Source organism: Carettochelys insculpta, chromosome 22 (assembly GCF_033958435.1).
Source record: "Carettochelys insculpta isolate YL-2023 chromosome 22, ASM3395843v1, whole genome shotgun sequence".
NCBI lineage: Eukaryota > Metazoa > Chordata > Testudines > Carettochelyidae > Carettochelys > Carettochelys insculpta.
In genome coordinates, this window is record NC_134158.1 from 20,971,180 (window position 1) to 20,998,326 (window position 27,147).

The following is a 27,147-nucleotide window of genomic DNA, read 5'->3' on the forward strand; positions in this document are numbered from 1 at the left end:
CCAGCCGGGGGTCTCTGTGTCTGGCCGCCTGGGGGCTGGTAGCCTGCAAATGTGGGAGAGCTGGGCCCGTGGGGCCAGCTGCTGCGCGGATGCAGGCCAAGGCAGGGGCCCTGTCGTGCAGGGTGCTGCACAAATGGAGGCCATGTCCTTAGAACTCCTCAGCTCCCTGTGGGGGGCCTGCATTGTGCAGTCTTGGTGTGGAGGGGCTGGCTGAGCCGAGGGGCTGGGCACACAGTTACTAGACAAAGGGAGAGGTTACAGCAGGGGAGCCTCAGACCAGCTTCAGCTTCTTACCTTTCCTCATCCCTGGGACAGCTGCTGTAGCCATTTTGGGCTTCTGGTGTGAGGAGGAAGGGGGGCCCATGAGGATGGAATGAGACCTCCTTGGGAGCCTAGGCTGGCTTGGGGACCCCGCCCCACCTAAGCCAATGGGCGACATGTGACTGTGGGAGCCACTCCCCAGCGCTCTGGGAGGAGCCTGGCTGGCTGACAGAGGGGAGAAGAGCTGGCCTGGGCCCAAGCTCTAGGGGTGATTTTAGATGCCAAACTGCTTCTGCTGCAGAGCAGAGTGGAGAAGCTCCAGCCAGCTGCTCTGGTGGAGATTTCAGCCCTGTTGGCTGGTGATGGGCTGCAGGGAACACCCAGCTTTTCTCAGAGCCTGGGTTTAGTCCTCTCAGCGCATGACCTCGTCTGCTCTGGTTAACCATATGCAAGGCCAGTCCTCTTTGTGCCTCTGGGGCAAGGCAGTTCCCTGGCCAACCACAGCACCTAGGCTGGTCTGAGACCCACAGTGCAGCAGCTGGAGGGAGATTTTAATTGAATCCATCTCCATTTAGCCCCAGCAGCCTGGCCTGGGGCTCTGGTTTGAGTCAGGCCCTTTAGCATTGTTACCTGGTTTGGGTTTGAATCAAGCAGGCCCCCGTCTGAACAGGACCAGTCCCAGTTACCAGAGAGGGGAGGTGCAAATCTGGGAGGGGGGGCAATGCCTGCCCCAAGGAGGAGCAGGGAAGAGTTAGCTCCCCTCCCTTGTTTAATAGCTGTGATTGTCTCTTGCACCCCTTCATGGGCTGGTCACTAATAGTACAGTGTGGCCCAACCATGGGAAGCAAAGCAGGGTTAGGAACCAGGAATCCTGTGCTCTAGCCCCAGCTCTGCAAGGCAAGTGGGGTCTAGTGGTTAGCACAAGGGGATACTGGGAGCCCAGGCTCCTGGCTTGTATTTCTAGCTGGGGGGGAGGGAGTGTATCTAGTGTAGGGGCCTGGGATGCAGCAGAGCAGAGCTCTGCCCGCCTTGCTGCAGGACTAGGGGCATGGCCCAGCCCCTGTGCTGTGCTTCAGTTTCCCCTCTGGTGCCCCCCACCACTGGGTAGTGCAGGGCACCATCCTCCACTCCCCTCCTCAGGAGGCTGTGGAACTCCCATCCCCATTGCCTCGCTGGGGGGCAGCTGCCCCCTATTGCTGAGGAGCTCTGACATGGAACAGCAGCCCTCAGAGCCCAGTGTCCTGTATTTGCCATAGGGCAATGTGGTCACCCTCTGTGTTCCCCATGTCATGGAGAGACTGATTGACCTACCGCCTGAGCTGCACTGGAGGGCATGTTTTCTGTGAGCTTCACTGGGGCAGCATTTCTGAACTGCAATCTGCTGGGCGTTTATTCTGAACAAAAAGCCACAAGCAGCAGCCGCTTCTCCCAGAGCCTTTCCCTGTGTCGCGTTCCCACTTGCAGGCAAACACCAGCTGTATTAGAGAATTTTCCAACCCCCCCCCCCCAACACCTTGGAGGCCATTGGTCTGCTGAAGGGCTGGGCTGACCCAGCAAGGATGTTGGACACCAGAGCTCCTTGCGTGGAAGGTCAGTGGGACCAGCTGACGGGCTGGGGTCCCTTCCAGCCGTAAGCAGCTCTGATTGCACGGGGGGCAATGCTGGTGGAGTCTGAGAATTTTTCTCCAAGGTCATGGGAAGGATCCAAAAGGTGCATCCTTCACAGTCCAGCTCCTTGTGTTAACAGGTCACCATGAACGTTTGGTACCTTTCTCCAGAGCAGGTGGCCACCACTGGAGGTGGGACAGCGCATTAGGTTGTCTGCTGTGAAAGTCTCTTTTTCCTGGCAGCTCTGCTGCAGGAGACACCTGGACCTTTGTTAACACAGAGCTGGTGGCTCCACCCTGCTATGCCTGTCGCCTCTGCCAGGAATGAGAGTCACTTCCTCCGGGGCAGATGCCCAAGGACGATCCACTCCAGCATGGCTCTTGTAGAACCTGCCCCTGGCCCTGGGGAAACCATGGGCTCCTATGGGCATCTTCCCACCCCACCTACGTAGGCGGTGGGCCGTTGACGTACTTCAGCATGAAGTGGAAGGACCGGGCGTAGGCGTTGGTCTTGGTGCAGGATGTGTCAGCTGGGAGGAGAAGGGAGGCACTGGCCAGGAGGAGAAGCAGCAGGCCAGCGACTGACAGCAGCAGCCTCTTTGCTCCAGGCAGGCGTCGGGGGCCCGGCCGCAGTGGCCCTGGGAAAGCCACAGGCTGCGCCCTGGGCCTGGAGGATGAGAGACGTGGCGTATGGAGGGGTTGGTACAGAACACGAGTCACAAGGGAGGCGCTGCAGCTCAACCCCCTCCATCCCTGCACGCGTCGGGGAAAAGGGGAACATGGGCTGCGGAACTCCTGGCTGCAGGAAGAGGCTTCTGGGGACTTGCCGCTCGCAGCATCCCTCTGCTCTGCCTGGGGCTGCTCCGAGGGGCAATGTGGAGCAGGGAAGGGTTGTGGAGACCTTTGCTCCAGGGAGTAGGTCTGGGGGTGGAGGGGGAGATGCCAAGCAGGTCTGCATGGGGGAGGGGGCTGGGCTGTGTGAGACTGGGAAGGACGGGGGCTAGTTGGACCCAGGGCAACATGGGCACCAGCAAGTCTAGGCTGGCTTTGACTAGCGAGCTGGGAGGCCCACACCCAGCACCTCTGCCCCTTGTGTCCTAGGCCGCCCGGGCTCCACAGGCACAGAGCAGGGCTTTGCTGCTGGCTGCAGACGCGTTGGCTCTTGTACCGCAACCCTTCGCAGCTGGGCAGAAGCCCCAGGGCTGGTGACTGGGGCAGCACCCTAGAACCCTGCCACACACACACCAGGGAAGCAGCCGTGGTTGGGTGCCCATGCCCAGAGGGGGAGCTGGGGAGACACCAGGCCTGGGACTGGGAGGGGCACAGAGGGGGCAAAGGACAGCTGGTTGCACAGCTCCTGCCCCACGCTGGCCCCACCACTGGCTCAAAGCAGCTGTCCCTACCCCTTCTCAATCACAATGGTCACGTCCTCTGAGCTCAGACCTGCCCGATTCCTCTCCCAGGGCTGCAGAGGGAAGGAGAGAGAAGGGGGCAGTTAGCCAAGATGGGGTGGGAGCGAGGGGTTCTGTGTGGCCAGCACATCGAGGTACCAGCCCTGAGCCATCTTCTGACACTCAGAGGGGTATAAAACTATGCAGTAGGAGCAGTGCCATCTAGGGGTTAGAGCACAGGGACTGGGAGCCAGAACTCCTGGGTCCTCCTGCTCTGGGAAGGAGCAAACTAGTGTTAGAAAGGAAAGGGAGTCAGGCCTCCCAGGTCCTGCCCCAGCTCCCCAAAGGGGCATTAGGTAGGCAGACCTGGGTTTTTCTAACAAGCTGTAGTACAACACGGTCACGCCTCCCCAGGACAGACAAGCACGTCTCTGCTTAGCTTAGGGAAGCTAAGCCAGGCCGACCTGCCTGGGGGTTACTGACATGCTGAGGTTGCTGCCGTTGTCCAGGATCTTGTCTTATCCCACCCACTGCTGCAATCACCCATCCTTGGCTCTGCTGCTTGGTGGGGGGAAACAAACTGGCGGGGGGGGGTGGCCCCATTGCGCTGAATCCTGTGGGACAGGAGTGGAGGGTACAATGGGGCACAAGACAGATCAGAGGGGAGGAACCCCACCCCCAGCCCAAATCTCACTTGCATCCCAGCTCCCCCTAGGGTCCACCCCATGGTTCTGGGGCCCCGGACATGAAGAGGCCACAGGACTGACGACCCCGCCCCACCCCCCAGCTCACCTGGCTCCCACCGAGCCGGGTTCCCTTTTGGGCATGGCTGTCCCCAGCAGGGAAGGGAAGGCTGCATGGAGCAGGGGGCTGGGAGAGAGCAAAGCTCTGCAGGCAGTGGGGCGGGAAGATGCTCAGCTGATAGGTTGGAGTGCCTAGTCAGAGACCCCCCCTCCCCACACCTCAACAGCACTTACCTGTGGCACTTCCAGCTTGCCCAGTTCCACGCAGGTCTGACCCAGCCAGCTCTTGATCCACTCAGGGTCAAAACCCACCAGCTCTGTCTGGTGGCAGGCCTTGCCCCGCAGTGCCAGGCCCTGGGGGTCCTGGCTTGTCCGCACAGGGGCACCCCCTAAAGGGAGAGGGAAGCATGGGCATGCCTGCCAGGGCAGAGCTCCAAGCGAGGTGCCCGCTGGGGCTAGGGCAGAGCTCATTCGAATCCTGGGCTTCGCTAGCAGCTCCTTGGGCAACCCACTTAACTGCTCTGTGCCTCAGTTTCCCCTTCTGTGCAAAGGGGATTCCCAGCCTCACAGGTGCATTGTAGGGGATACCTACACCACAAATCGTGAGGCACCTGGCTAAGCAGCAGTGTGCGCATCAGCAGGGGACTCAGACAATAATGGGGCGGCCACAGAGCTGGTGGAGTGGGCAATGTCGGCAACTCTTTGCCTTGGGCGTGCTGGTTTGCTCCCATCCCAGCTCAGAAAGCGCTACCAGCCTGCTGGCTGGCTAGTGGCCTTCCTGCTGTGAAATGTGTTTCTCAGGTCTTGGTGTGGTTCTTGGGGCATTGAGCATCCCCACCCCCCAGCAGAAAGGCCCAGAATTCATGGGGCCCTGGAAACTGGGCTCATTCCCAGAAGGGAGGGATGGGGGCGGGCGGGGGTGTCTTTCCAGAGCAACCGCTGAGAAATAACTCTGGGGCTGGCCGCAGGGGACCATTTGCTACCCCACCCCTGGGTGTTTTATGCTGCAGGCTCCCCATCCCACAATAAATCATAGCACACTAGGACTGGAAGGGACCTTGAGAGGCCATCGAGTCCAGCCCCTGCCCTCATGGCAGGACCAAGCACGGTCTAGACCATCCCTGATAGACACTTATCTAACCTGCTCTTAAATATCTCCAGCGATGGAGATTCCACAACCTCCCAAGGCAATTTATTCCAGTGTTAACCACCCTGACAGTCTGGAAGTTTCTCCTAATGTCCAGCCTAAACCTCCTTTGCTGCAGTTGAAGCCCATTGCCTCTTGTCTTATCCTCCAAGGCCAAGGAGAATCATTTTTCTCCCTCCTTTCAAGAAAGCCGTGGAGAAGTTGGAGAAGGTCCAGAGAAGAGAAACAAAAATGATTATGAGCTAGGAGGGAAGCTGGAAAGGATTAGGTTGGTTTAGTTTGGAAAAGAGAAGGCTGAGAGGGGACATGATAACTTTCAAAAACCTAAAAGGTTGTTCCAAGGAGGGAAAAAAATGATTCTCCTGGGCTTCTGAGGATAAGACAAGGAGCAACGGGCTTCAACTGCAGCAAGGGAGGTTTAGGTTGGACATTAGGAGAAACTTCCCAACTGTCAGGGTGGCTGACACTGGACTAAATTGCCTCAGGAGGCCGTGGGATCGCTCCATCCAAGTCAGACAGACAACGCTGAGGGATGGCCTACATTTCTTGGTCCTGCTGCGAGTGCAGGCGACCGGACTCGATGACTTTCCAGGTGTCAGGGCTAGTGTGCTGTGATTAGCTCGTGCGCGCTACTAAGAGGCTTTCTTGGTAGCAGACAGATAGTGGTCAGCCAGACTGAACTGGGACAGGCCAGGAACTGAGTCACTTACCAGAATCACTCCGGGCACTGTCCAGTGTCCTTCCAGTTGCCAGGGAGGGATAAGGCCAGTCCTGGGAGCCCAGCTGTGCCTGCGGTTCCCCCAGACAGGGAATGGCCTGTCAGTGATAGCCACACACAGCTCCTCCCCACGAGGCAGGGCTAGTTTCATTCTGGGGTTCCAGGGAGCAGGGAATGGAGGGACACAGCCCCACATCACCCCCTAAATCAGGCTTGGAGCTGGGAACAGGAGCTAGGAGTCCTAGCACCTCCCCTCCCTCTGCACTAGTGTCCAGATCCCTTCCCTTCCCACAGCTGGGAACGGAACCCAGGAGCCCTGAGCCCCATAGCCTCTTACTCCTACCCCTGGACCCCACTTCCCTCCCACAGCTGGGGCAAGGATGCAGGAGTCTTGGCTCCCAAGCCTCCTTGCTCTAACTACTAGACCATTCTCCCACCCCCGAGCTGGTGCTAGAACTCAGGAGTTGCCACCCCCCCACACTATAACCATTAGACCCTGCTCCCTCTTACGAATACAAGAGGCATCACTTTGACTCTAGTTCTCAGAGATGCGCATTAGCAGCAGAGGTTTGTGCTGAGCCAGGGAAGCCCCCTTGCTACCGGGGGGCCAGGGCTGGCAGCTGCCTGGTGGTTCAGGTGTTAGGCTGGGCCTCAGGTTCATGTCCCAGCTGTGCATGACCCTACATCAGTCATGTCATTCTGCTGGGCCTCAGTTTCCCCACCTCACCAACAGAGATAATCCTATGCTCAGGAATGGTCTGTCAGCACAGCGCCCTCAGTTACTGGTACCACAGGGCCTGGTCCCAGTCACCCTGCAGCACCTGGCAGGATAGGGCCTGGCATCTCACCAGGGGCACTGCTAAGAGGGATGGACCCTCTGTGAGGAGAGAGGACACAGGAGCCCAAGAGCTGAGAGTTGGTCCTGGGAATTAATCTGACTCCTGGGCTGCACCTGGGGGAGGCCAAAGGGCCATCCTCCGCCACCACACAGGAGGGCCCATCCCCGCCCCAGTGCTTTTGAGAACCTGAAGGCCACAGGGGCACAACAGGGGCCTGAGGGGAGAGTTCCCCCGCAGCCTGTGATCAGAGGTGGGGGGGATGACTGGACCAAACATGAGTGAGACTGGGATCTCCCCCTGCTGCCATTTAAAATCCCACCCAGGACCTTGCTTTGAAGGTCCCTGGCAGGTCATACCCCAAACCACCCCCTGACCACTCACAGCTGGGCCCAGGAAGCCCCTGTCGAGATGTCCCTTCCCTTTCAGGATTTAAGGCCAGGGTTTAAGGGTTTAAGGCCAGACTAGATCCTCTGGCCTGCACTGCATGGCACAGGCTGGTACAGGTCTCCCAGTGCCCACCACCTCCAGCCCAGCCGCTGCAGGGGACCATGGCAGCTACTTACACTCAGGTCGCCCTGCCTGGTGCCCCTCTCGCACCCGCATGGCCAGCTGGCAGGCATGCCCAGCTGGTGTCTGTGCCTCCGGCCCAGTTCCTCCCACTGGCACATGCCTGCAGAAAGGGAACAGCGGAAGGTGGCACCTGCCCTTGGAAAAGGCATCCCCCCATGTCCTCCATGCCTGCAGGAGCTGCTGCTGCCTTGTTGGGCTGGCCCAGGGCAACCTCGCCAGACACCTGGAATACTGCTGAGAGGCCCCTGATGCAGCTCAAATGCTGCCTTAAGGCAAGGGGGGGGGCTGTTCACCCCATTCACCTCCGGAGCCCCTTACAGGGCTGCCCCAGCTCACAGGGGAGGGAGGTGACAGCTGGGTCACTGTTGGGGGTGGGGCAGGGCCATCCCTTTCAGGGTGGCCCGTCCCTGCCATATGTGGGGGAGAAGGAATCTTTACGGCGAGAGGTTGTCTAGTTGGCTGGAGCATGGGGACAGTCAAGGTTCCTGGGTTCCATCATCAGCTCTAGCAAGGCAATGGGGTCTAGTGGTTAGAGTTGGGGGGGGGGGAGGAACTGGGAGCCAGGACTCCTGGGTTCCACTTCCAGCTGTGGGAGGGCAGTGAGGTCTAGTGGGTTGAGCATGGGGCAGCCAAGATTCCTGGGTACCATCCTGAGTGCCAGGGGGGGTGTGAGACGCCACCTCCTGCCCATTATCCAGGGCAGATTTGGGGGATACTGGCTCTTTAAGGACACCTCTCCACCCCCACCTCCACACTGCAGGATGGACCCCTCTCGCCATACCAGCAGGGCCTCAACTCCTGGCAGCCTGGGGGCGAAACGCTCCGAAGTGTGTACCTGTGATGGCGCTGCAGTAAGATGAATCCTCATCGTCGTGAGATGTGGACCCACCCACATCCACTGAGGGGTCCCACTCCAGGTCCAGGCTGTCCCCCCAGGCAGCCCCAAACCGATGGCGGCGCCGGCAGCAGATGGCCTTGTGCGGGGTGGATTGGTAGAGCCCAGCAGCAGGAAGGGGGCCCCCGGCTTCTCCCTCATTCTCAGGCTCCGGGGACGTGGCTTCAAAGCAGTCAGACTCCACATCAGTCTCTCGATCTGACAGCCATGGGTCCTCAAAGACCTGGTGGGAGGATCAGCAGGGAGGCTCTGTCTCATTCCTAGGCCTTCCCATCTCCCTGTAGTAGCCTATAACTAACCTTCTTGCAATGCAGTCTGCAGGGGGCAACTCCAGTACGCCTCCTTCAAAGATCCTGCAACTGGAGAATCTCCAGCCATTGCCTGCAGTGTAGGGGCTATGACACACAATCAAGTCATGTTTATGCTAAGAGGAGAGGTCACTGAAGCACACACCAGTTTGTAAATGATAATATCTTCCCTTATAATCCCCAAATGCTTTGGAAATGGATACCCAGCTATCGCCTTGTTTAGCTCTGTGAGTAAAATGGCACTTGTTTATCGAGAGATCCTTCCCTCAGGGCTGAGACTGTCACACCTTTGGGAAAGGAGGTTGCAGCTGTTTGTTTATACAAGTATCAGAGAGGTAGCCGGGTTAGTCTGTATCTTTGAGAACAACAAGAAGTCCTGTGGCACCTTATAGACTAACAGATATTTTAGAGCATAAGCTTTCATGGGCAAAGAGCCGCTTCATCAGATGCCAAGTATCAGAGGGGTAGCCATGTTAGTCTGGATCTGTAACAACAACGAAGGGTCCTGTGGCACCTTATAGACTAACAGAAAAGTTTTGAGCATGAGCTTTCATGAGCACAGACTCACTTCATCAGATGCAGTGAGTCTGTGCTCACGAAAGCTCATGCTCAAAACTTTTCTGTTAGTCTATAAGGTGCCACAGGACCCTTTGTTGCTGCTTCATCAGATGCATGAGTGGGGGGTGGTTTCAGAGGGGTATTTAAAGAGTGGGGGCCCAGTAAAAGGAAGGGCCAGAGCTGACAAGGTCTATTCAGCAAGGTGGAAATGGCCCAGTATCAGTAGTATGTATCAAAAGAGATCAAAAACAAGTCAGATCAGGCAGGGGGATGTGACCCATTGTCAGAGTCTAATGGGGAGATATTAACACCCAGGGTAGAGAAGCTGCTTTTGTAAGGGGCCAGCCACTCCCAGTCTCTGTTTAATCTTTGGTTGATGGAGTCACATTTGCAAATCTGTTGTTCAAGAAGTCCTGTGGCACCTTATAGATTGACATATTTTGGAGCATCAGCTTTTGTGAGCAAAGACCCGTTTGATGTTCACACCTCCACATCAGCTACTGATAATGGGACACTCCCCCCTGACTGAACTGATCTGATTTCTCCTCTCTCGGGATGCATCTACCCTAGCATTCCTCTTTCAAAAGAGGTGTGCAAATGAGGGAAACTGAAAATGCAAAAGAGGTATACATTTGCCTATTTGGCACCTCATTTGCATATTCTGAGTTCAAAAGAGCTTCTTTCGAAAGAAGAAAGCCAGTGTAGACACTGCTCTCTCGAAAGTAAACCCCATCTTCGAAAGAATCCTTCTTCCCATTATTGAATGGACTCTTTCGAAGATGGGGTTTACTTTCGAGAGAGCAGTGTCTTCACTGGCTTTCTCCTTTCGAAAGAAGCTCTTTTGAAATCAGAATATGCAAATGAGGTGCCAAAAAGGCAAATGTATACCTCATTTGCATTTTTCAATTTACCTCATTTGCACACCTCTTTTGAAAGAGGAATGCTAGGGTAGACGCACCTTTGATGTTCACAGCTCCACTTTAACTGCCGATAATGGGCCACATCCTCCATCACTTAACAGATCTTGTCAACTCTGCACCTCCCCTTGACCAAGACTCCCTTCTTTTCACAAGCCCACATATTTAAACCCTCCTCTGGAACACCACCCCACCCAGCTCATGCATCTCATGAAGTGGGTCTTTGCCCATGAAAGCTTATGCTCCAAAATATCTGTTAGTCTATAAGGTGCCACAGGTCTTCTCATTGCTGTTTATACACGGGTCTCTGCTAAGATGCAGTCACCTCTGGGGTGGGCCATAGCAGCTGGTTATAGAGAGCTCCCTCACCCAGTGCTGAGATGCAGTCACCTCTGGGGTGGAACATACAGCAGCCATTACACCGCTGCAGAGCAATGACACACAGCTGAGGAGAGGAAGCAAAGAATACTTCAGCAGCTGAAAAGGCCGGGGGGACTTTGGAAGGTAAAAAAGGAACAGCCCACAAGGAAACATGGCCACGACCCAGACATTTCATAGCCCAACTCTTGCAAAAACCCCACCACTGGCACCCGGAGCCTAGATCTCTCCCCCATCAGCAGAACAGGTACAGCCTCAAGCACCAAGCCTGACCTTTGGGGACCACCCACCTCTTTGGAGTCAGCTGACTACACTGGCACCAACCCCTCCCTGCAGCACAGAACCTCCTAGTGCCACCTGGGGGAAGTGGGTCACCACCAAATGCAAGGGGAGAACGCCCCCTACTGTGCCTCTACCCCACTCCCTGCAGTTCAGCACCCCCCTAGTGTGGCACTGGGGCCAGCACTGAATGCAAGGGGAGAGCGCCCCCTACTGTGCCTCACTCTTGCTTGCAGAAGATTGCCCTTTGGCACCACCTTGGGGCACTGCAGTCAGCACTGACCGCAAAGGGAGATCTGCCCCATAATGAATCTCCCACACTGCTTGCCCTGTGGCCCCAGAGGTTTTCCTGGCAGATCTTCCATCCACCACTTGGGCGGGGCTGCCCGCACCGGCAGGGAGAGCTGCAGACTGGCATACAGATCGCTTAGGTGCCCGGTGACGATTTCGCCGCAGTGCCCCATGGCGTGGGCTCCACCGCACATACCAGCCTCATGCTGACCAGCCGCCGGCGGAAGTGGAACACCCGCCAGAAGACCTCCTGGCAGTAGCAGCTTAGATCCTGCAGCTCCTCTTCCAAGATCTCAGCGTCCTGCGGCTCACTCCTCTGGATCAGCCGCTCACCGGCCACCAGCAGCCAGTCGAGCCGCTCTGTGTTGGACTGCACGGCCTCCTGGAACTCCTGCGGGGAGGGTGGGGGGCGATATTAGTGAGGCAATAGGGATGGAGCCCCCTTACTCTCTGCAAACCGCGAGGGGGGATCTGAGTGGGTGTGGCCTCAGGTTTACATCTTGCCCAGAAGACCTGCAGCAGCACAGCTGCCCCCTAGTGCTGAGTGAGGGCGTGCCCTGCTCAGCCCTGTACCACAGCGCCCCCTAGTGCTGAGTGAGGGCGTGCCCCCTGCTCAGCCCTGCAGCACAGCGCCCCCTAGTGCTGAGTGAGGGCGTGCCCCCTGCTCAACCCTGTACCACAGCGCCCCCTAGTGCTGAGTGAGGGCGTGCCCCCTGCTCAGCCCTGTACCACAGCGCCCCCTAGTGCTGAGTGAGGGCGTGCCCCCTGCTCAGCCCTGCAGCACAGCGCCCCCTAGTGCTGAGTGAGGGCGTGCCCCCTGCTCAGCCCTGTACCACAGCGCCCCCTAGTGCTGAGTGAGGGCGTGCCCCCTGCTCAGCCCTGCAGCACAGCGCCCCCTAGAGCTGCACTGAGGGAGCGCCCCCTGCTCAGCCCTGCAGCACAGCGCCCCCTAGAGCTGCACTGAGGGAGCACCCCCTGCTCAGACCCACAGCACAGCGCCCCCTAGAGCTGCACTGGGGTATTGGGCTGGAGCCCCCATCTGCTCCCCACAGCAAAGTGCCCACTCGTGTAGCACTGGTGTTCACACTGGCTGCCAAGCAGAGTGCCCCCACCCCTAACACCACAGTCTCATGTGTTCCCCAGAGAGGCGGGCAAGACCAAATGAACCACGGGTTCCCGACACCTGCGTGCGTGGGTGCTCCCTGCAGTTCCTGACCCTGCTGAGCCCTTGGCGCCCAGGGTCACAGCCCTGCAGGGTCTCAGCCACTGGGTTTATTACGCTTTGTAGCACAGCCCAGGGACAGGCACGATCGCTACCTGGAAGTAATAAGCTAATCTAGGTATCGATCTGGCACCTCCCTGCTCTCGGTTTCCATGCAAACTGATGCCAGCTGGTTTGATCAAGCAGACGCTAGTAATACACCTCATCACCAGTTCCCACCTCCCGCTGTAGGGCTCTGGGAAACCAATCAGTCGGGTGCTATTTTAATACCACTCCATGACTTCAGCAGAAGAACAAAGTCCACACAGGGTGGGTAGAATGCGGCTCGCTGACCGAGGTTACCAGCTGAGACTCAGGAGAAGGAGCCTGCTATGGCAAGCCATGGCCCTACTCTGTGCCTCAGTTTCCACACCTGTAAAATGGGGCTTGTGATACTGCCTCCTTGGGGAAGCATTTTGCGATCTGCTGTGGAAAGCACAAGGTGATTCCTGGCAGAAAAGGACCGCTAGTGTTCTAGTGACCTGAGGCCTGGCCAACTGTCTGCCCAGAGGAAACACTCGTCAAGTTTCAATCCCTATTGATGGGAACTAGCAATCTAAACATGAAAGGGACCCTGGGTCTCAGCCCCAGCTCCCAGGAAGGTGTTTTAGACAGGGAACCTGCAGCGATTCATCCCCACAGAGGACTGTGATCCACCTGATCACAGTAAATATTTCAGTGTCATCCAAACACCCACCTGCCTTGCTCCTTATGGACTTTTAAAGTTTATTATCATGGGGGTGGGGTCTCTGTCTGCAGCCCCCTGCTGGAGGGGGACCTGGTGTGTGTGTGTGTGTGTGTGTGTGTGTGTGTGTGTGTGTGTGTGTGTGTGTGTGTGTGTGTGTGTGTGTGTGTGTGTGACAGAGAGAGAGAGAGAATAGAATACATCTGAGACCCACCTAACACAATCCAAGGATCTGAAGGACTCCCACCCTGGAGAAGTTTGAGCTTGTGTTTGAAGGAGGTAACTGGGAGTCAAGACTCCTGGGTTCTGTTCCTAGCTAGCCTCCCCGTAAGACTTTGGCACCCACTTCCCTGCTCTGTACCTCAGTTTCCCCACCTATAAAACCGAGCAGAGGCTATCGATTCATGTCCCCCGGAGGCTGAGTTAATGAAGGTGCTTGGAGATCCCTGGAAGGCAGATGCTAGAACTTTGCTGAGAAAAATTACTTTCCAGGCTGGAATGAGCCTGTCTTACTTCCCCAGGGCCTATGTGGGGTCTTTTTGCTCCTTAGATCACCCCCATTTACCTGAGTGCTTTGGCAGCCCAGCACCTGGAAGGTTAAGTGAAATGTAGACACCTGAAACCAGCTCAGCCGTACGTCATTATCTAGAAATAAAACTTCCCCTTTGGTGAACCAACAACAGTTTCTATGCAAACAGGTGATCGGGGTGGGGCAGGGGCCTGGCGTAAACTGTGCACTTCTGTGTCATCACATGCACATTCTCGTATTACTTTGCCACTGCTGGAGCTACCGCTCTGCCCACCGCAGAACAATGCGGGTACTTTGCCCTCTTCCCACTCAAAGCTCCTCACAGATACTAATGTGTAGCCCACGAATTATGAGGCCTCCCTGCTTCCCATGAGAGGGGCTAGAGGAAGCCTAAGCAACGATCACTTCAGCCAGCATGGAAATGCAGCTAGCTCTGGGGTGAGATGTGGCAGCTGTTTATTCACTGCACTAAGACACTGGCTCCCTGCAGCATAGCGCCCCCTAGAGCCACACTGGGGACAGCACCAACACCAGGAGAGGGCTTGTATTCAGCCCTCGCCCTGCAGACAAGCTCCCCAGCACGTTGGATGCACATGAATGCTAGATCATCCTTAGATGCAGCTGCACGGGTGTGTATCTGGCACGGCTGCAGCTAGATGTCGCAAGGGGCCAACGATATATGTCCCCCCCCCGCATGCCTTATCCTTCATGAGAGGACACTCCTCTTTTACCTGCAACTGCCTCATTTTCTCCAGAGAGCTGCCCCCCGAGAAATGTTCCACATCCGTCAGCCACAGATCCAGCTCTGACAGCCGCACCTGCACCGTCTCCCGCTCCCATTCAAACTCCTCCCGCTGGCTGACAAAATACTGAAACAAACAAAGCAACCAAAATCAAACCGAGCCAGCAGGTTTAGCAGGAAGCTGCACAACAGAACATCTCTGCCGTGGTTCCTACTGGCATTTCGATGTCCTGCCTGTTGCCAATAGCACTGGAGGTTATTAATTATCATCATAAAGGGCGAGGATTTTGATTTCTCGACAGACACACTTGCAAAAGCATCTGGCAATTTGTTCTCATGTGAACCCCAAGCTGCTCTTCGGGGCAGACCGTCTCCCTGTGTGATGTTTGTACAGCGCCTGACACAAGGGGTCTGTGTTTCCCGGCACTCTCATGATGTAAATGGTGAATCAGTAGTAATACTACAGGTTGAATCTCTCTAATCCGGTATGCTTGGGACCTGACAGGTGCTGGACAAGAGAATGTGCCAGACCCCAAGAGGTCAAAGTGTCTAGGATGTTTACCAACCCTTCCACTGCTTACTAGGCTCTTACAAGACATGCTCGGGGTATATTACAGCTAAATAGCAGCACAGAACACAGAGATCCAGGACTGGTGGCTGGAAATAAACTTTATGGGCCTGTGGGAAACTTGGCCACGCCCATGATAAGTGGCCATCCAGCTAACTAATGTCATGCTGGATTATGGATGTTGCCCAACAAGACCAAGCAGGATCAGAGAGATTCCACCTCTAATTAATCAGATGCCAGGGTGGGAGCAGGGTGATACTTTGCTCTTTTCACTCAGCTGCGTGCCATGTGTCTGGGCCTGATCAATTTCACTCCCTGGGCCAGATTCTTATCTGGTGTCAATCAGTGTTGCTCTGTTTTAAGGGTGCTCAACACTCCCTCTCCACCTTGCCGGTGCCCTTCCATCCACCCCAAGGACGAGCCGGCTGGTACCTTTAGTCTCTTCAGGATGGCAGCAGTTCGTTTCTGGAGGTTGTCCCAGCGCTGATTGCTGTCCTGGATCGCGGCCCTGAGCCGGCCCTGCAAACTGGTGCCATTGGCCTGGACCAGCTGCCTGTACTGCCTGTTTAAGGCCTCCAGATGGAGCAGCTTCTCCTGGATCTGCCTTTTCAGCACCTGGAGGGAGACAGGGACCCCAGCACTGGTGAGGAACTGCTAGTTAGCACTGGGTTAGGACTGGCTTTGTTGCCGGCCCCTGTCAGAGAAGTTGCAAGACACAGTGTCCCTCTGTGCCTCAGTTTCCCCATCTTTGGGTGTGGGGCAAGGAGGATCAATTCATTGGCAGTGCTGTGTTCAGATACCGCCATCACTGCCCTCTGGTGAGCCTCTGTTGCAGGCCTTCCCACTGTACTGATCCGAGGAACATATGTAGGGTTCTAGTCCCCCTGCTGGGAGGAAAATAGGGGCTACTGGTTAGAGCCGGGGGGCAGGTGGCAGGACACCTGGGTTCTGCTCCCTGTTCTCTCACAACGTAAGTCTGGAGATCTCGTTACCCTCTTGCCAAGCGGCAGTGGGTGATACATTTCCCTTGCTTAATCTTCTGCATACTTAGCTCTCTTGGCACCTTGGAAATAAAAGCACTTCAAGAAACCCAACTCGGCAGCTCCTCTGCTGCCGAACAGCTCCCCTGAGGGGACTTGCTGCCAGCCACGCCCTCCCCCGGCTGTGCCAACATCACTGCACAGAAGAAAACAGCGTTATTCCATAGGTGTACTGGACTACCACCTACTGCCAGCATGCTCAGTCCTTTTAGGCTAAATGCGGTAGCAGCTGCCAGCCCCCACCCAGCCCTATTGAACAGAGCTTTATTAGGCGTATTATGGTAGTATCTACAGTCCCCATCTGGGTTTGAGAGCCCATCACCTGATGATGAGGTATAGGTCGGTCGTATCTACTGGAGTTTGGGACCCCACTGTGCTGAGCTTTATTAGGTGCAATACAGTAACATCTCCCATCCCCACTGTGCTGAGTCTTAACTATGTGCATTACAGAAGCTCCAACAGCCCCACCTAGTCAGGGCCCCATCATGCTGGGCCGCCCTGTGTAATTAACGGGAGCCCTGACATCTCCATGCAGGATCGGGACCCCAGTGTGCTGGGCCTTACTATATGCATTACAGGAGCACCCTACATCCCAATCCATTGTGCTGGGCGTGGCCTGGAGACACAGCAAGGGACAGACCCCTGCCCCACCTTGAAACAGACAAAAGGGAACAGGGGAAACTGAGGCACAGAGTGGGGCAAGGGTGGCAGAGCAAGTATATTGCTCCATCCACCGGGCTGGGCTGCCCCCTCCCCACGCCCACCTGTTCTGCCCTGATGTTTCCGCACCTCGAACTTTTTGAGCTCCTCTTTGGCCACAGAGAAGAGCACCTGTGAGGAGGCGGGGCAGGCAGCCCCCAGCTCTGCCGCCTGCAGCCAGTCCTGGAAGCGGGACAGGGACTCCAGGGTCAGCTCATGCAGCCGGCATGCCTGCTTGGCCCTGCAGGGAGACAGAGTAGACTAAGATCCTCATGGCACGCGGTGATCCCAGCGCCCCAGGCTGCCACGGCCCCCATCACCACGGCCTGGCCCGAGCCCCATGTGCCATGCACACCAGAGACTCGGCTCCTCTGCCACAACCATCCAGGGCCTGTAACTGACCGGGGAGAGTCCCAGGGACACTGGGGACAGTGGCAGGGAATGTCTGGTGTCTTGAGGAGCTGTAGATTCCCCATCTCCACACCCCTAAAACCCAGCCCCCACCCTCACCACTGCATCCCCCCACCCCCCCAGTGCTTCCCCTCCCCCACACCCCTGTCTCACCTCAACACTTTCCATCCCTGCTCACAAGATGACAGACCCAGGTAACCTCAGGACCCCAAACCCCACAGCCCTTTGCAGCTGTGACAAAGTGGGGTGTGTAAGGATTTTATCCCCCTGTGGTGCCTCAGTTTCCCTAGGCACAGCCTCAGGGCATAGCGGTGTGGGAAGTTTCCCTGTGGGGATTTCTCCCACGTAGGCCAGGCCCTCCCTGTTCCTTGTAACCTAGGCAACCAGGTGAGCCCTTCCCGGGGAAACAGGACAAAGGCCGGAGGAGGGGCCAGCTGGTTTGCACTGGAACTGGGTAGTTGAATGGGGACGGTCTGGGCTGGCTAGAGAGGGAGGAAAAAGGCCAGGGCCCTGGCTCAGGGACCCCCTCTGGGCCCTGCTCCCCCAGACAGATGGGACTGATGGTTTCTGGCTCCTGCGCTGATAAGTCTGTTCTATCCTGTGTCCCTGTGGCCTAATGAACTTTCTGTTCTGCAGGCTGAATGCGTCACATGCGGCTGCGGATGGGGTGCAGGGCCTGGGGACACACCCCCCCCCCGACAGGATTCCAGGAAGAAGAGGGTCATCGGCCACCTCGCATGCGGCAGGACCCGAAGGTCGACACCCCTCCAATGCCCGATACCGGGTGTTGCTTCCTTCCTGCCCAAATACTGGATCTGAGCCTCACCTGATGCGCTTCTCCAGAGAGGCCGCGCAGACACCACAGCCGGACACGGTGGGCGCCAGCTCCCCACAGTGCGTGGGGAGCATCCGATGCTGCCGCAGAGCAGGGCTGTCCCTCCACTCCTCTGCCTCCCCACACTGCACAATCCCCGCCGGCGGGGCAGGCATCTTGGGGCAGGGACTCTAGGAGTCTGGACGAAGCTGGGAAATTGGCAGAGGACCCCGACTGTCCCTCCCAGGAGAAAGTCCAGCCAGTCCTGTCTGGGCACAAATGGATCACACCTGAGTAACAGGACAGCCACTGGCTGTACTGGGAGAACAGCAGGGCTGGCTGGAACCCAGGCTGGGGGGCCCTGGTGGGGAGACAGGAAGTCCTAAGGGCAACAGGTGCAGAGAAAATTTGGGAGGGCAGGGAAGGGAGTTCTGCTCTCGTAAATTACAGCCCCGCTGGGGAGGCCTGTGCGGAAGGGTGTCACTTGCACAGCGAAGCTGCAAAATGGGTGAAAAACAGCCCCCGAGAACCCACCCCCGCCACCTCTCACAATCCAGCCAGAGCATCTCCCCTGCCAGTGTGCGGCCGGCAGGAGCAGCAGGTCACAGGGCGGCTGGGACTCACTGCACTGTGGTTCTTCTCTGTCCCCACCATAGGAGGCAGATCGGGGTGTACCTGGAGCACTCTGCATAGTGAGCAGATCCTGTCCCCCACCCCCCGGTCACTTAGAGCAGCCTCAGCGCAACTCTGACACAAAAGGGCCAAGGACACAGAGAATGCAAAGGAGGCCTAACTGCCCCAGCCCAGGCCTTCCCTGGAGCGGAGAGTTGGCACGAGCGACCAGCGGGGCCTGTATCTGCTACCAGAGGCGGCTGGACTAATGGCAGCTTGGCAGCCACTTTTCACAGCCTCTGGCAGCATAGGAGAACAGCCAGCAAGGCGAGGGAGACATTCGTTTGCCACTGGCACCTTAAGTCAGCCGGCCCCCTGGGCCAAGGACCCAGGCTCTGAAACTGGTGCCTGCGGAGGCAGAGTGGTAGGAGGCGGCGATGGGGGCATGGGAAAGGGGGCAGAGGAGAGAAGCTGGGAGAGGCTGATGGGATGGTTGCCTTGTTCTGGTCACTGCCTCTGAAACGCCTGTCACTGACCACCATGGGGAGCCAGGAACCTGGGCTCGACAGCCCTTGGTCTGACCACTGCCACCATTCCTAGCTGCTGTGATGCAGAGCGGTAGGTTGTTCCAACGGCTAATGCAAGAGGCACTCACATCCTCGAGCAGAAGAACACAAAGCAGCCTGGCCAGCAGCCCCCCTGCTCCAGGACCAGCCGAAGAAGCCATCCAGGCCCCTTACTTGGGGAAGGCGGCCACGAGCGAGGGGAAGACGCCAAACTAGCCGGTCAGAGCTATGCTGCATGGATGGGTGGTCGCCAACAGCAGCGCGAGGAGAAGGGCAGCAGGAAGTGGCAGGTGGAGGCCGAGCACCAGGGGAACAGAGTTCCAGGCCAGAAGGGAGCATTAAATCACATGGCCTGTCCTCCCGCAGAGCCACCACTCTCCGGACATTCTGTTCCTCCCAAATACCTCAACACTGAGCTCGCCTGAGATCAAACTGCGACTTGCAGGCAGAGGCCGAGGGGCCGGCAGGGCCCCCGGGGGTGTTCCCTGTAAGATGAGCACTTGGGCGGCCACCCAGCTGATGAGCAAAGCCCCCACCGACAGCAATGCGTGTTTCAACCAGTGGTGTACATCTGCACATGCCCCGGTGCACAGGACAAAATTTATTCTGCATGCGGATGGAAACAATTAGGGGGGACCATTGCCCAAGGCCCTCGCCCTGGCAGGGAATGGGTGAGAGATGCCGGGATGAGCCCAGCAGATGCCCCACAGTCTGTGCTTCAGCGAAAAAAATCCTGCCAGTCTGATCTGGGGGAAATTTCTTCCCGATCCCAAATCTGAGCATGCATTGGACCCTGGGCATGCGAGCCCTCCTAGCCAGGCACCTGAGGCCACCCCAGAGCACTGGTTCACCCCATCCAGTGCCTCATCTCCAGCTGCAGCCAATCCCCAGTGCCTCAGAGGAAAGCAAAATCTGCCCTCTCCAGCGCCCAGATTACAGGGGTCAATCAGAGAGGCGGGGGAGGAAGTGACTGATTGACGCTTGAAGCCCGAATCAGGCCCATGACCCTGGGCGGTGACGGAGGGACCAGACTTCTTGGGCACAGGGCCCACCGGGGGCAGCCGGGGATTGCCGAGGGAGGAAGCCGCCTGTTGTCCTTTTTTTCCTACTGTGAAACAGGACGTCCTGCACGTTTCGTGTAACCAGACTTGGTTACGCCGAGGCTACGCCTGGCGGTCACCAACGTTTTTCCTCCTAATGGAAATAACCCCGCAAGGCCCCTGAATATTGGCTACGGGGCTCAAAGCCAGGGGCAACACTAGGATTAGTAGGTGTATTACGGTAGTGCCTACCCACCCCAGCAGAGGGGGTTGACAGACTTGCCCGGCCCTGGGGCAAGGTAGGCAGGGGGTGGGCTCTGTGCTCCCAGAAGGGGTGTGGCCTCAGGTGGAAGGGGCGTGGCCTCGGGCATAAGGGGCAGGGCTGGAGCAGCCAGCCCTCCACAGTGCCCAGAGTGTGCCGCGCCCCCTCCACCCCCCAGTAGCTCCAAGCACCACCCTTAGCGCTCTGCACGGCGCTCCAGTGGCAATTTAAAGGGCTGGGGCTCTGGCTAACAGCGCTGCCACAAGAGCCATAGAATCACACAGCTGGAAGGGACCTCAGGAGGTCATCAATTCCAGCCCCCTGCCCAAAGCAGGATCAACCCCAACTAAGTCATCCCAGCCAAGACCTTGTCCAGCCAGGACTTAAACACCTCAAGGGATGGAGAATCCACCACCTCTCTCGGTAACACATTCCAGTGCTTCACCACCCACCTGGGGAAATAGTTTTTCCTAATATCCAACCTTCTCCTCCCTCTCTGTAACTTCAGACCCTTGCTCCTTGTTCTGCCATCTGTCATCACTGAGAACAGCCTCTCTCCAGCCTCTTTAGAGCCCCTGTCAGGAAGTTGAAAGCTGCTATTAAATCCCCCCTCAGTCTTCTCTTCTGGAAACTAAATAAGCCCAAATCCCTCAGCCCCTCCTCAGAGGTCATGTGCTCCAGACCCTTCATCATTTTCGCTGCCCTTCCCTGAACCTGCTCCAGCAAATCCACATCCTTTCTGTACTGGGAGGGGGCCAAGACTGCCAAATAGAGGGGAACAACCAATTTTCTAGATCTGCTCAAAATGCTCCTCCTAATACACCCTAGTATGCCGTTAGCCTTCTTGGCGACAAGGGCACACGGGTGACTCATATCCATCCTTTCATCCACCATAACCCCTAGGTCCCTTTCCGCTGTACTGCTGCTGAGCCAGTCAGTCCCCAGCCTGTAACAATGCTTTGGATTCCTCCATCCCAGGTGCAGGACTCTGCACTTCTCCTTGTTGAACCTCATCAGATTTCTTTTGGCCCAGTCCTCCAATTTATCCTGGTCCCCCTGGATCCTCTCTCTACCCTCCAACATATCTACCTCTCCTGCTAGCTCCGTGTCATCCGCAGACTCGCTGAGGGTGCAATCCAGTCCCTCATCTGGATCATTAATGAAGATGTTGAACACCACCAGCCCCAGAACCGAGCCTTGCGGCACTCCACTTGAAACCAACTGCCATCCAGATATTGAGCCATTGACCACAACCTGTTGGGCCTGACCATCTAGCCAGCTTTTTATCCATCTTATAGTCCACGTATCCAACCCACACTTCCTTAGCTTATGGGCAAGAATGTGGTGGGAAACTGTATCAAAAAAATGCACCCAGGAGCCCCAGGGCAGTTGCTCTCCCGCTTTGGTGGGCCTGCACCACAATCATGAACCAGAACTTCACTCTGCTCAGTGCTGTAGATGTTCGTTCCTATGAGGTGTAGGATAGTAGTGTCTAGGAGTCCTAGTCCAGGAGTGGGGTACCCCCGCGCCAGGTACTGTACATTTTGATGGCTATTGGATGTACTATGGTAGGGCATAAGGCACCCAGCCATGCCTCAGGACCCCCATTGTGCTAGGGGCTGTACAAACCATCCCCTCCTTCGAGTTTCTAATCCAAGTCCAAGACCAGATGGAAACAGATAGGACAAGGAGACTGGACTGAGTAGCAGAACAGGCTGGGTCTCACCGCACCCAGCCCCAAACCGATGCCAGACCCATCGCCCCGCCAGCTCAAAGCTCACACCCCTCCAGCTGTGCCTGCTGGACGCAGCCCATGCCTGGAACAGAACTGACATCCCAGGGCTCCACCACTGCCAGGGTGAACTACCTTTCAGCTCCCTCCTCTTTGGCCAGACCCACAGAAGGAGTCAGGCCATCAGCTGAGCCATGCACCCTCTCCCCCACCCTGCCCTTCCTGCATTGCTACCTTCAAAGATTTGTGCAAACCAACTAGGGGTTTGGGTTAAGGCCTCCAGAGGCCTTAACTTGCCCCACCCCAGATGTTTGCTGGGCAATTTCCATGCCACCAGCCTCCTGAGTGAGCTGGATCCCAGCCTCTGGGTGTCAGGGGAATGAGACCAGGCACAGGAAAAGATTCCCCCTTCGTCCAGCATGGTTGGCAAGAGAACAGTGGAGGGGACTGGGTCGATGGAGGGTTTCACCCAGGGGACAGATTGCAGGGGGGGTGGAGGGACTGGGGGCCAGGATTTTCACTGGGTCCACATTGCTTTGTAAGCTTCAGGGGCAAAGCCAGGACTAGCACCCACTGCTCCTGCCCCACAGCCCCTTATGCTATAGGAATAACGGCCTCTCGCCAGGGCTTAATTTTTCCCACCCTGGGCTTGTGGCATCAGTTGTATCTGTGAAAAACCTGCTTGAGCCCCCGCTCCACCTTCATTACAAATGAAGAACAGCCCCTCCACCCAGCGCCTGGTGACCTTGCTCTAACTCCTAGGCCATGCTCCCCTGAAAGACATGGTGACACAACCCAGGCATTCTGATTCCCAGTCCCTGAATAGCTCACTAGACCCCACTCCCCTCCTGGAATTAGGGATGCATTGGATCCCAGCAGTCTTGGATCCCAGGCCTTCCGTCTCTAACCCTTGGACACCACTGCCCTCCAACAGCTGGGAAAAGAACCTAGGAGTCCTGATGCTCAGCACCCACTGCTCCCACCATTACCCTCCCGTGCCACCCCACATCACATAAATAAAACGTGACGTGGGGTTGCTTTCATCGGTGCCGGGCAGGTCTAGCAGCACGCCCGTCTCCTGTGCTCTCTTGTCTCGATGGGCCTCTCCCTGGCGCCGGTGCCCTCTGGAAGGAACTTGCTGGTGGCCTCCTTAATTCCTGAGCAAACAGACCCAGAACTCTGCAAACAAGCTACGGTGTTGGAAGAGGCGGCGTAAATAAATAACATTACATTTTAAAAAATGTTAAAAATGCAGAGGGACCCACACTCCACAGCTCGCTCGCTCTCACACACACAACATGCCCATAGGACCCACACTCCACAGCTCGCTCACTCTCACTCACACACAATATGCCTGTATGACCCACACTCCATAGCTCGCTCGCTCGCTCGCTCACACACACACACACACACACAAAAAACGTGCCCATATCTGGTAGCTCCTCTCTGGCTGAGGCCCTTCTGGCCCACACCAGGGTGAAAACCCTTGGAGAATTCTCCCCTCCCCCTTGCAGCCAGGGTGGAAGAAGTGCCCCTGGTCCTTAGGCATAGCTGTTCTCTGCCCCCTAGGGCCCATGGGGCAGATCTGGGATGTGGGGGGATAGAGCCGGGCAGGGTAAAAAGGGTCGATTTACAGCCATGCCTTGTTCCAGGTGGCAGCCCCCAGCCCGCCACATCCCACAGCAGCTCCCTGCTGGGCCCTAGCATGTTCCTTCAGGACAAGACAAAACACCTCCCAGGGCCTGAGCAGCTGTGGCTGCATGTTACTGGGGTGGGAAACTGAGGCACGCGGTGGGGTGGGACCAGCCTAGGCTGTCAGACGGTGGCAGCTGAGAATCAGAGTGTTTACTTTCCCCCAACTTCTCCGCACCAGTTTTGCTCCCAGCTGAGAACAGCCACTGGCTGCTGGGCCAAGGGCGGCGCCTCTCAATGGAGCTCTTCACCGGGGGGCCAGGGACCCCAAAGGGGTGTGGGAGCTGCTTGTTAGCAGGTCTCTGGCTGGGTCAGGGCAGAAATTCCATGTGCCCCACGGGCAGTTGGCAACTCTCATGGTTACTCTGAAGTTGTTCAGCCAGACCTCACCCGATGCCCACGGCAGAGCCTTGTGGGGAGAGCTCTGCACAGGCTAACTGGGCCCAAACCCAACTCCCCAGACTCCAGCACACTGTCCCTCCCTAGTAGCCCCAGAGTGGACCCCAGCCCCACAGGGGCAGATTGTTTCCCTCCCTCACCCGACACTTGTCATTGATTCCTGTGGATCTGGGTCAGTTGTGGGCCTTTATGCTGCTTTAGAACTCAGCAGCACTGTATTTGAATCCTGACTGCCCCTGGGGCGAGCCAGGGCCTCCGTTTCCCCTTCCTACTTTCTCTTGCCCAGACATCCTGCCTGGCCCTTGCTACTGGCCTGAAGGGGAAATAATCAAGCAGGAGCATTTGGAACTAACTCCTCCAGAGCATGAAATGCAAAGGGACCCATCTCAGGCATCTTCCTGCTGCTGCTGCTGGCATCTGGAGAATGCTACAACAGCAGCTGCCCACCAGTCACTCCCCCCAAGCCATTCACTGGCCCCCATCAAAGCCAATTCTAGCCATGACGTACACTTACGTAGCTCATAGAGCTGGAAGAGACCTGGAGAGGTCATGGAGTCCAGGCACTTGCATGCACAGTGGGGCTTATTGCCATCCCTAGCAGGATTTTTTTTTTTTTTTTTAAATCTAACCTGTGCTAGAACCTTGAAAGGCCTCAAGGATTGAACTCATAACCCTGCATTTACACGACCACTGTGCTGGCCACTGCCCCAATCCCCCGTTGCCCTCATACCAGCTCCAGGTGGGGCGGGGAGGAGCTTTAAGAGGGGGGTGCAGGCTCTGGGCATCCTGGGCTGTGCCCAAATTTCTGCAAGCCTGCTACCCCGGGCTGCAGGAGGGGACGGGGAAGGAAACACCCCTCTCCATTTCAGACCCTTGCAGGGAGCAAGGGGAACCCTCCGCCCTTCCTAGCCCCCGTGTATGCAGCCAGCACAGCTGGCAGCTTCCCCTGCCTATAAATCTGTCGGGGCCCCCAGCGCTGTGCCATTGGGAAGCTCCCAACATCCCCTCTTCTCACTCCAGAACTGCCAAGTCCCGTGCAGCCTGCCTGTCGGCTCATAAACTTCAGGTGCGGCTCTGCCACAGGTCCGCATACAGCAGAACCCGACTTACGCAGAGGCTGCGTTCTTGGCAACCTCCGTGTAACTCCAGAGCCAGGAAACCGAGTCAGCTCTACTGCCTTAGCTGAGAGCCAGCTGGCATTTAGCTCATGCTTTAGCCGAAGGGTGGGCAAAATCTCGCCCGAGGGCCGGATCTGGCCTGCCCAGCCGAGGAGAGCGTGCGTACTTACAGCCGGCAGCGTGGGCTCAGCTGCCCCTCCCCCCACCTTGTTCCACTTGCAGCAGAGCTGCTCCTAGGATTCTCTGCCTAGCTGAGCAGAAGGGCGGGGAGGGGAGAGGACAAGGCTGAAGTCGAGGTGCTCCCCTGCCCCTGCACCTCATCTCGGCAGAGCAGGGGTCAGGGAGAAGGGGATTCACAGCGGAGCTGCTCCAGCCTGAAGTATGGATGGTCAGTGACTCAGGAGGGCAGAGCAGGGAGACAACAGAGAAGGACAGATTTCCCTTAAAGAGACAGAGGACGGCTTTCCTCTGAAACTTACCAGCAGCAGCCAGCACACGCTTTGTGTCACCGTCACACACACAGCACACGCTCACTCTGTGGCACCATCACACCCCCCAGTGTGTCACACACAGTCACCGCCACACTCATACCACAGCGGACGCTCACCACGCCACCCCATTTGTCTCACACGCGTGTTCCTGTCACGCTTACACACTTTTGTGGTCTCTCTCTGTAGCCCCGTGCTCCGTCCCTTCTGCTCCAGGTCCTGCTCCTTCCAGGGGCGCCTGGAGCCAGCCCAAGACCAGCACCAAAATTCACGGCCTGGCCACCCTGTGAAAATTATTGCCCGCCCCTGCTTTAGCCCCGAGGGCTGTAAGTTCAATCTCACCTACCGACAGACCGTAGGCTTTAAAATACAAAGGACCAGCGGGCCCGATCCGGGGTTGCTGACACCATATATTTTCTGCAGCCTGTCCCCTTTAAACCTCTGCTCCAGGAAGCCCTGCCTCAGCTCCCTGCCACCCGCGAGCAGTGATGTACTGTAAACCCCTGGAAGCCACAAACTTTGCACTTTGTCATCGACCAGGCCACGTCTCCAGCCTGGCAGCTGGGGGTAAAACTACAGACTAAATATTGACTTTGCTGCGCACACCTGTTCCTCCAAACCAGCTCCTGGTAACGCTGCTCCAGCCAGGAATCTCCCTCCCAGCACCCCTCAAAGCCAGTGGAGTCGGGGGGAAGCTTTGCCAGGGATGAACAGAGCTTCCTGTTTCCATTGTGGCTGTTTTATTACGTGTTTTATGGTACCACCTCCGCCCCCTTCCCCCAGCTGGGGAAGGTAGCCCCATATACCAAACACTGCACAGACCCCACAACTGTTCCAAGGACAGCACAGACCTGCCCCCTCCCTGCCCCCCATCAGAAGCCCTCGTGCTGGGCAGTTCTCCTGAACTGATTCCCCCGCCCCTGCGATAGGGGCAGCACAGACCCACCCCCCAGCTGAGACTGGGGGGTTCCCATCGTACCAGGCGCAGCACAGACACTAATCATGGAGCAGGAAGGGCCCCACCACACCCGTCACTGCGCAACCCCACAACGCAGGGGAGCCAGCACTGCTCCCTGCTCACTGAGATCGGGGGACCGCATCCAGGGCCCATCACACCAACCCCCCCATGCAAGACCGGGGCAGGGGGGGTTCCCATTGTGCTGGGTGCTACGCAGAGGCAGAGTCCCAATCATGTGGCTGCTCATTCCGGATTCTCTCCCCACCCCACTCCTTGACAGCTGGAGAGTGGAGGGCCGGAGGCCCCGGGCAGCAGCCGCCTCCCCTTCCCATCAGCCGAGAGGCCAGACTGACGGGCCAGTAACGCTGGCTACTGCCGCCAGCCCAGGGACAGCTGCCCCGCCCTGTGCCTGCCCTCGCCGTACCTTGGAAGCAACCAGCTTCATTCTAATCCTCCGTGAGAACTGGGGGTCCTTTGCATCATCCCGGCTGATCAACCATGGACAGGATGGCAGCGTCCTCCACCTGCCCCTTGGCACGGTCTGGAGAGCCCGAGCTCCCCCGGCGGCACCGCTCCTCACCTGTCCAGAGTGGATGGGAGCTTCGCTCCCGCAGCAGGTGCGCAAGGCT

The 27,147-nt window shown here is 57.3% G+C and overlaps 1 protein-coding gene across 4 annotated transcripts; it reads right to left on the reverse strand.

The window, feature by feature from the left end:
- Positions 1 to 1,630: 1,630 nt before the first annotated feature.
- SYNE4 (spectrin repeat containing nuclear envelope family member 4) lies at positions 1,631 to 27,147 on the reverse strand. Of its 4 annotated transcripts, XR_012648485.1 has the most exons (14): positions 26,943 to 27,147; positions 17,664 to 17,920; positions 16,517 to 16,667; positions 15,120 to 15,302; positions 14,109 to 14,246; positions 13,414 to 13,437; positions 11,099 to 11,293; positions 8,112 to 8,394; positions 7,270 to 7,376; positions 5,860 to 5,938; positions 4,237 to 4,391; positions 3,743 to 3,873; positions 3,272 to 3,333; positions 2,463 to 2,535 (listed from the first exon to the last, which is right to left on the reverse strand). XR_012648485.1 is itself a non-coding variant. In XM_075016522.1 (13 exons), exons 2-13 carry the CDS (start codon positions 17,825 to 17,827, stop codon positions 2,313 to 2,315), a joined length of 1,764 nt encoding a protein of 587 aa, XP_074872623.1. In that variant the 5' UTR covers positions 17,828 to 17,920; positions 26,943 to 27,147; the 3' UTR covers positions 1,631 to 2,312. The 4 variants fall into 4 exon arrangements, 2 of the variants coding, with proteins under 2 accessions (XP_074872623.1, XP_074872624.1); XM_075016522.1 differs by lacking the exon at positions 3,743 to 3,873 and having other exon boundaries at positions 1,631 to 2,535; XR_012648486.1 differs by lacking the exon at positions 3,272 to 3,333 and having other exon boundaries at positions 2,485 to 2,535.

Coding starts and splice junctions, on each gene's coding strand:
- SYNE4 (XM_075016522.1), bottom strand. CDS start 17,827: ATGCCTGCCCCGCCGGCGGGGATTGTGCAGTGTGGGGAGGCAGAGGAG. Junction 13,438..14,108: donor AGAAAATGAGGCAGTTGCAG/GTAAAAGAGGAG, acceptor TTAACCTTCCAG/GTGCTGGGCTGCCAAAGCAC. Junction 11,294..13,413: donor TGGGCTGCCAAAGCACTCAG/GTAAATGGGGGT, acceptor CCCTCCCCGCAG/GAGTTCCAGGAGGCCGTGCA.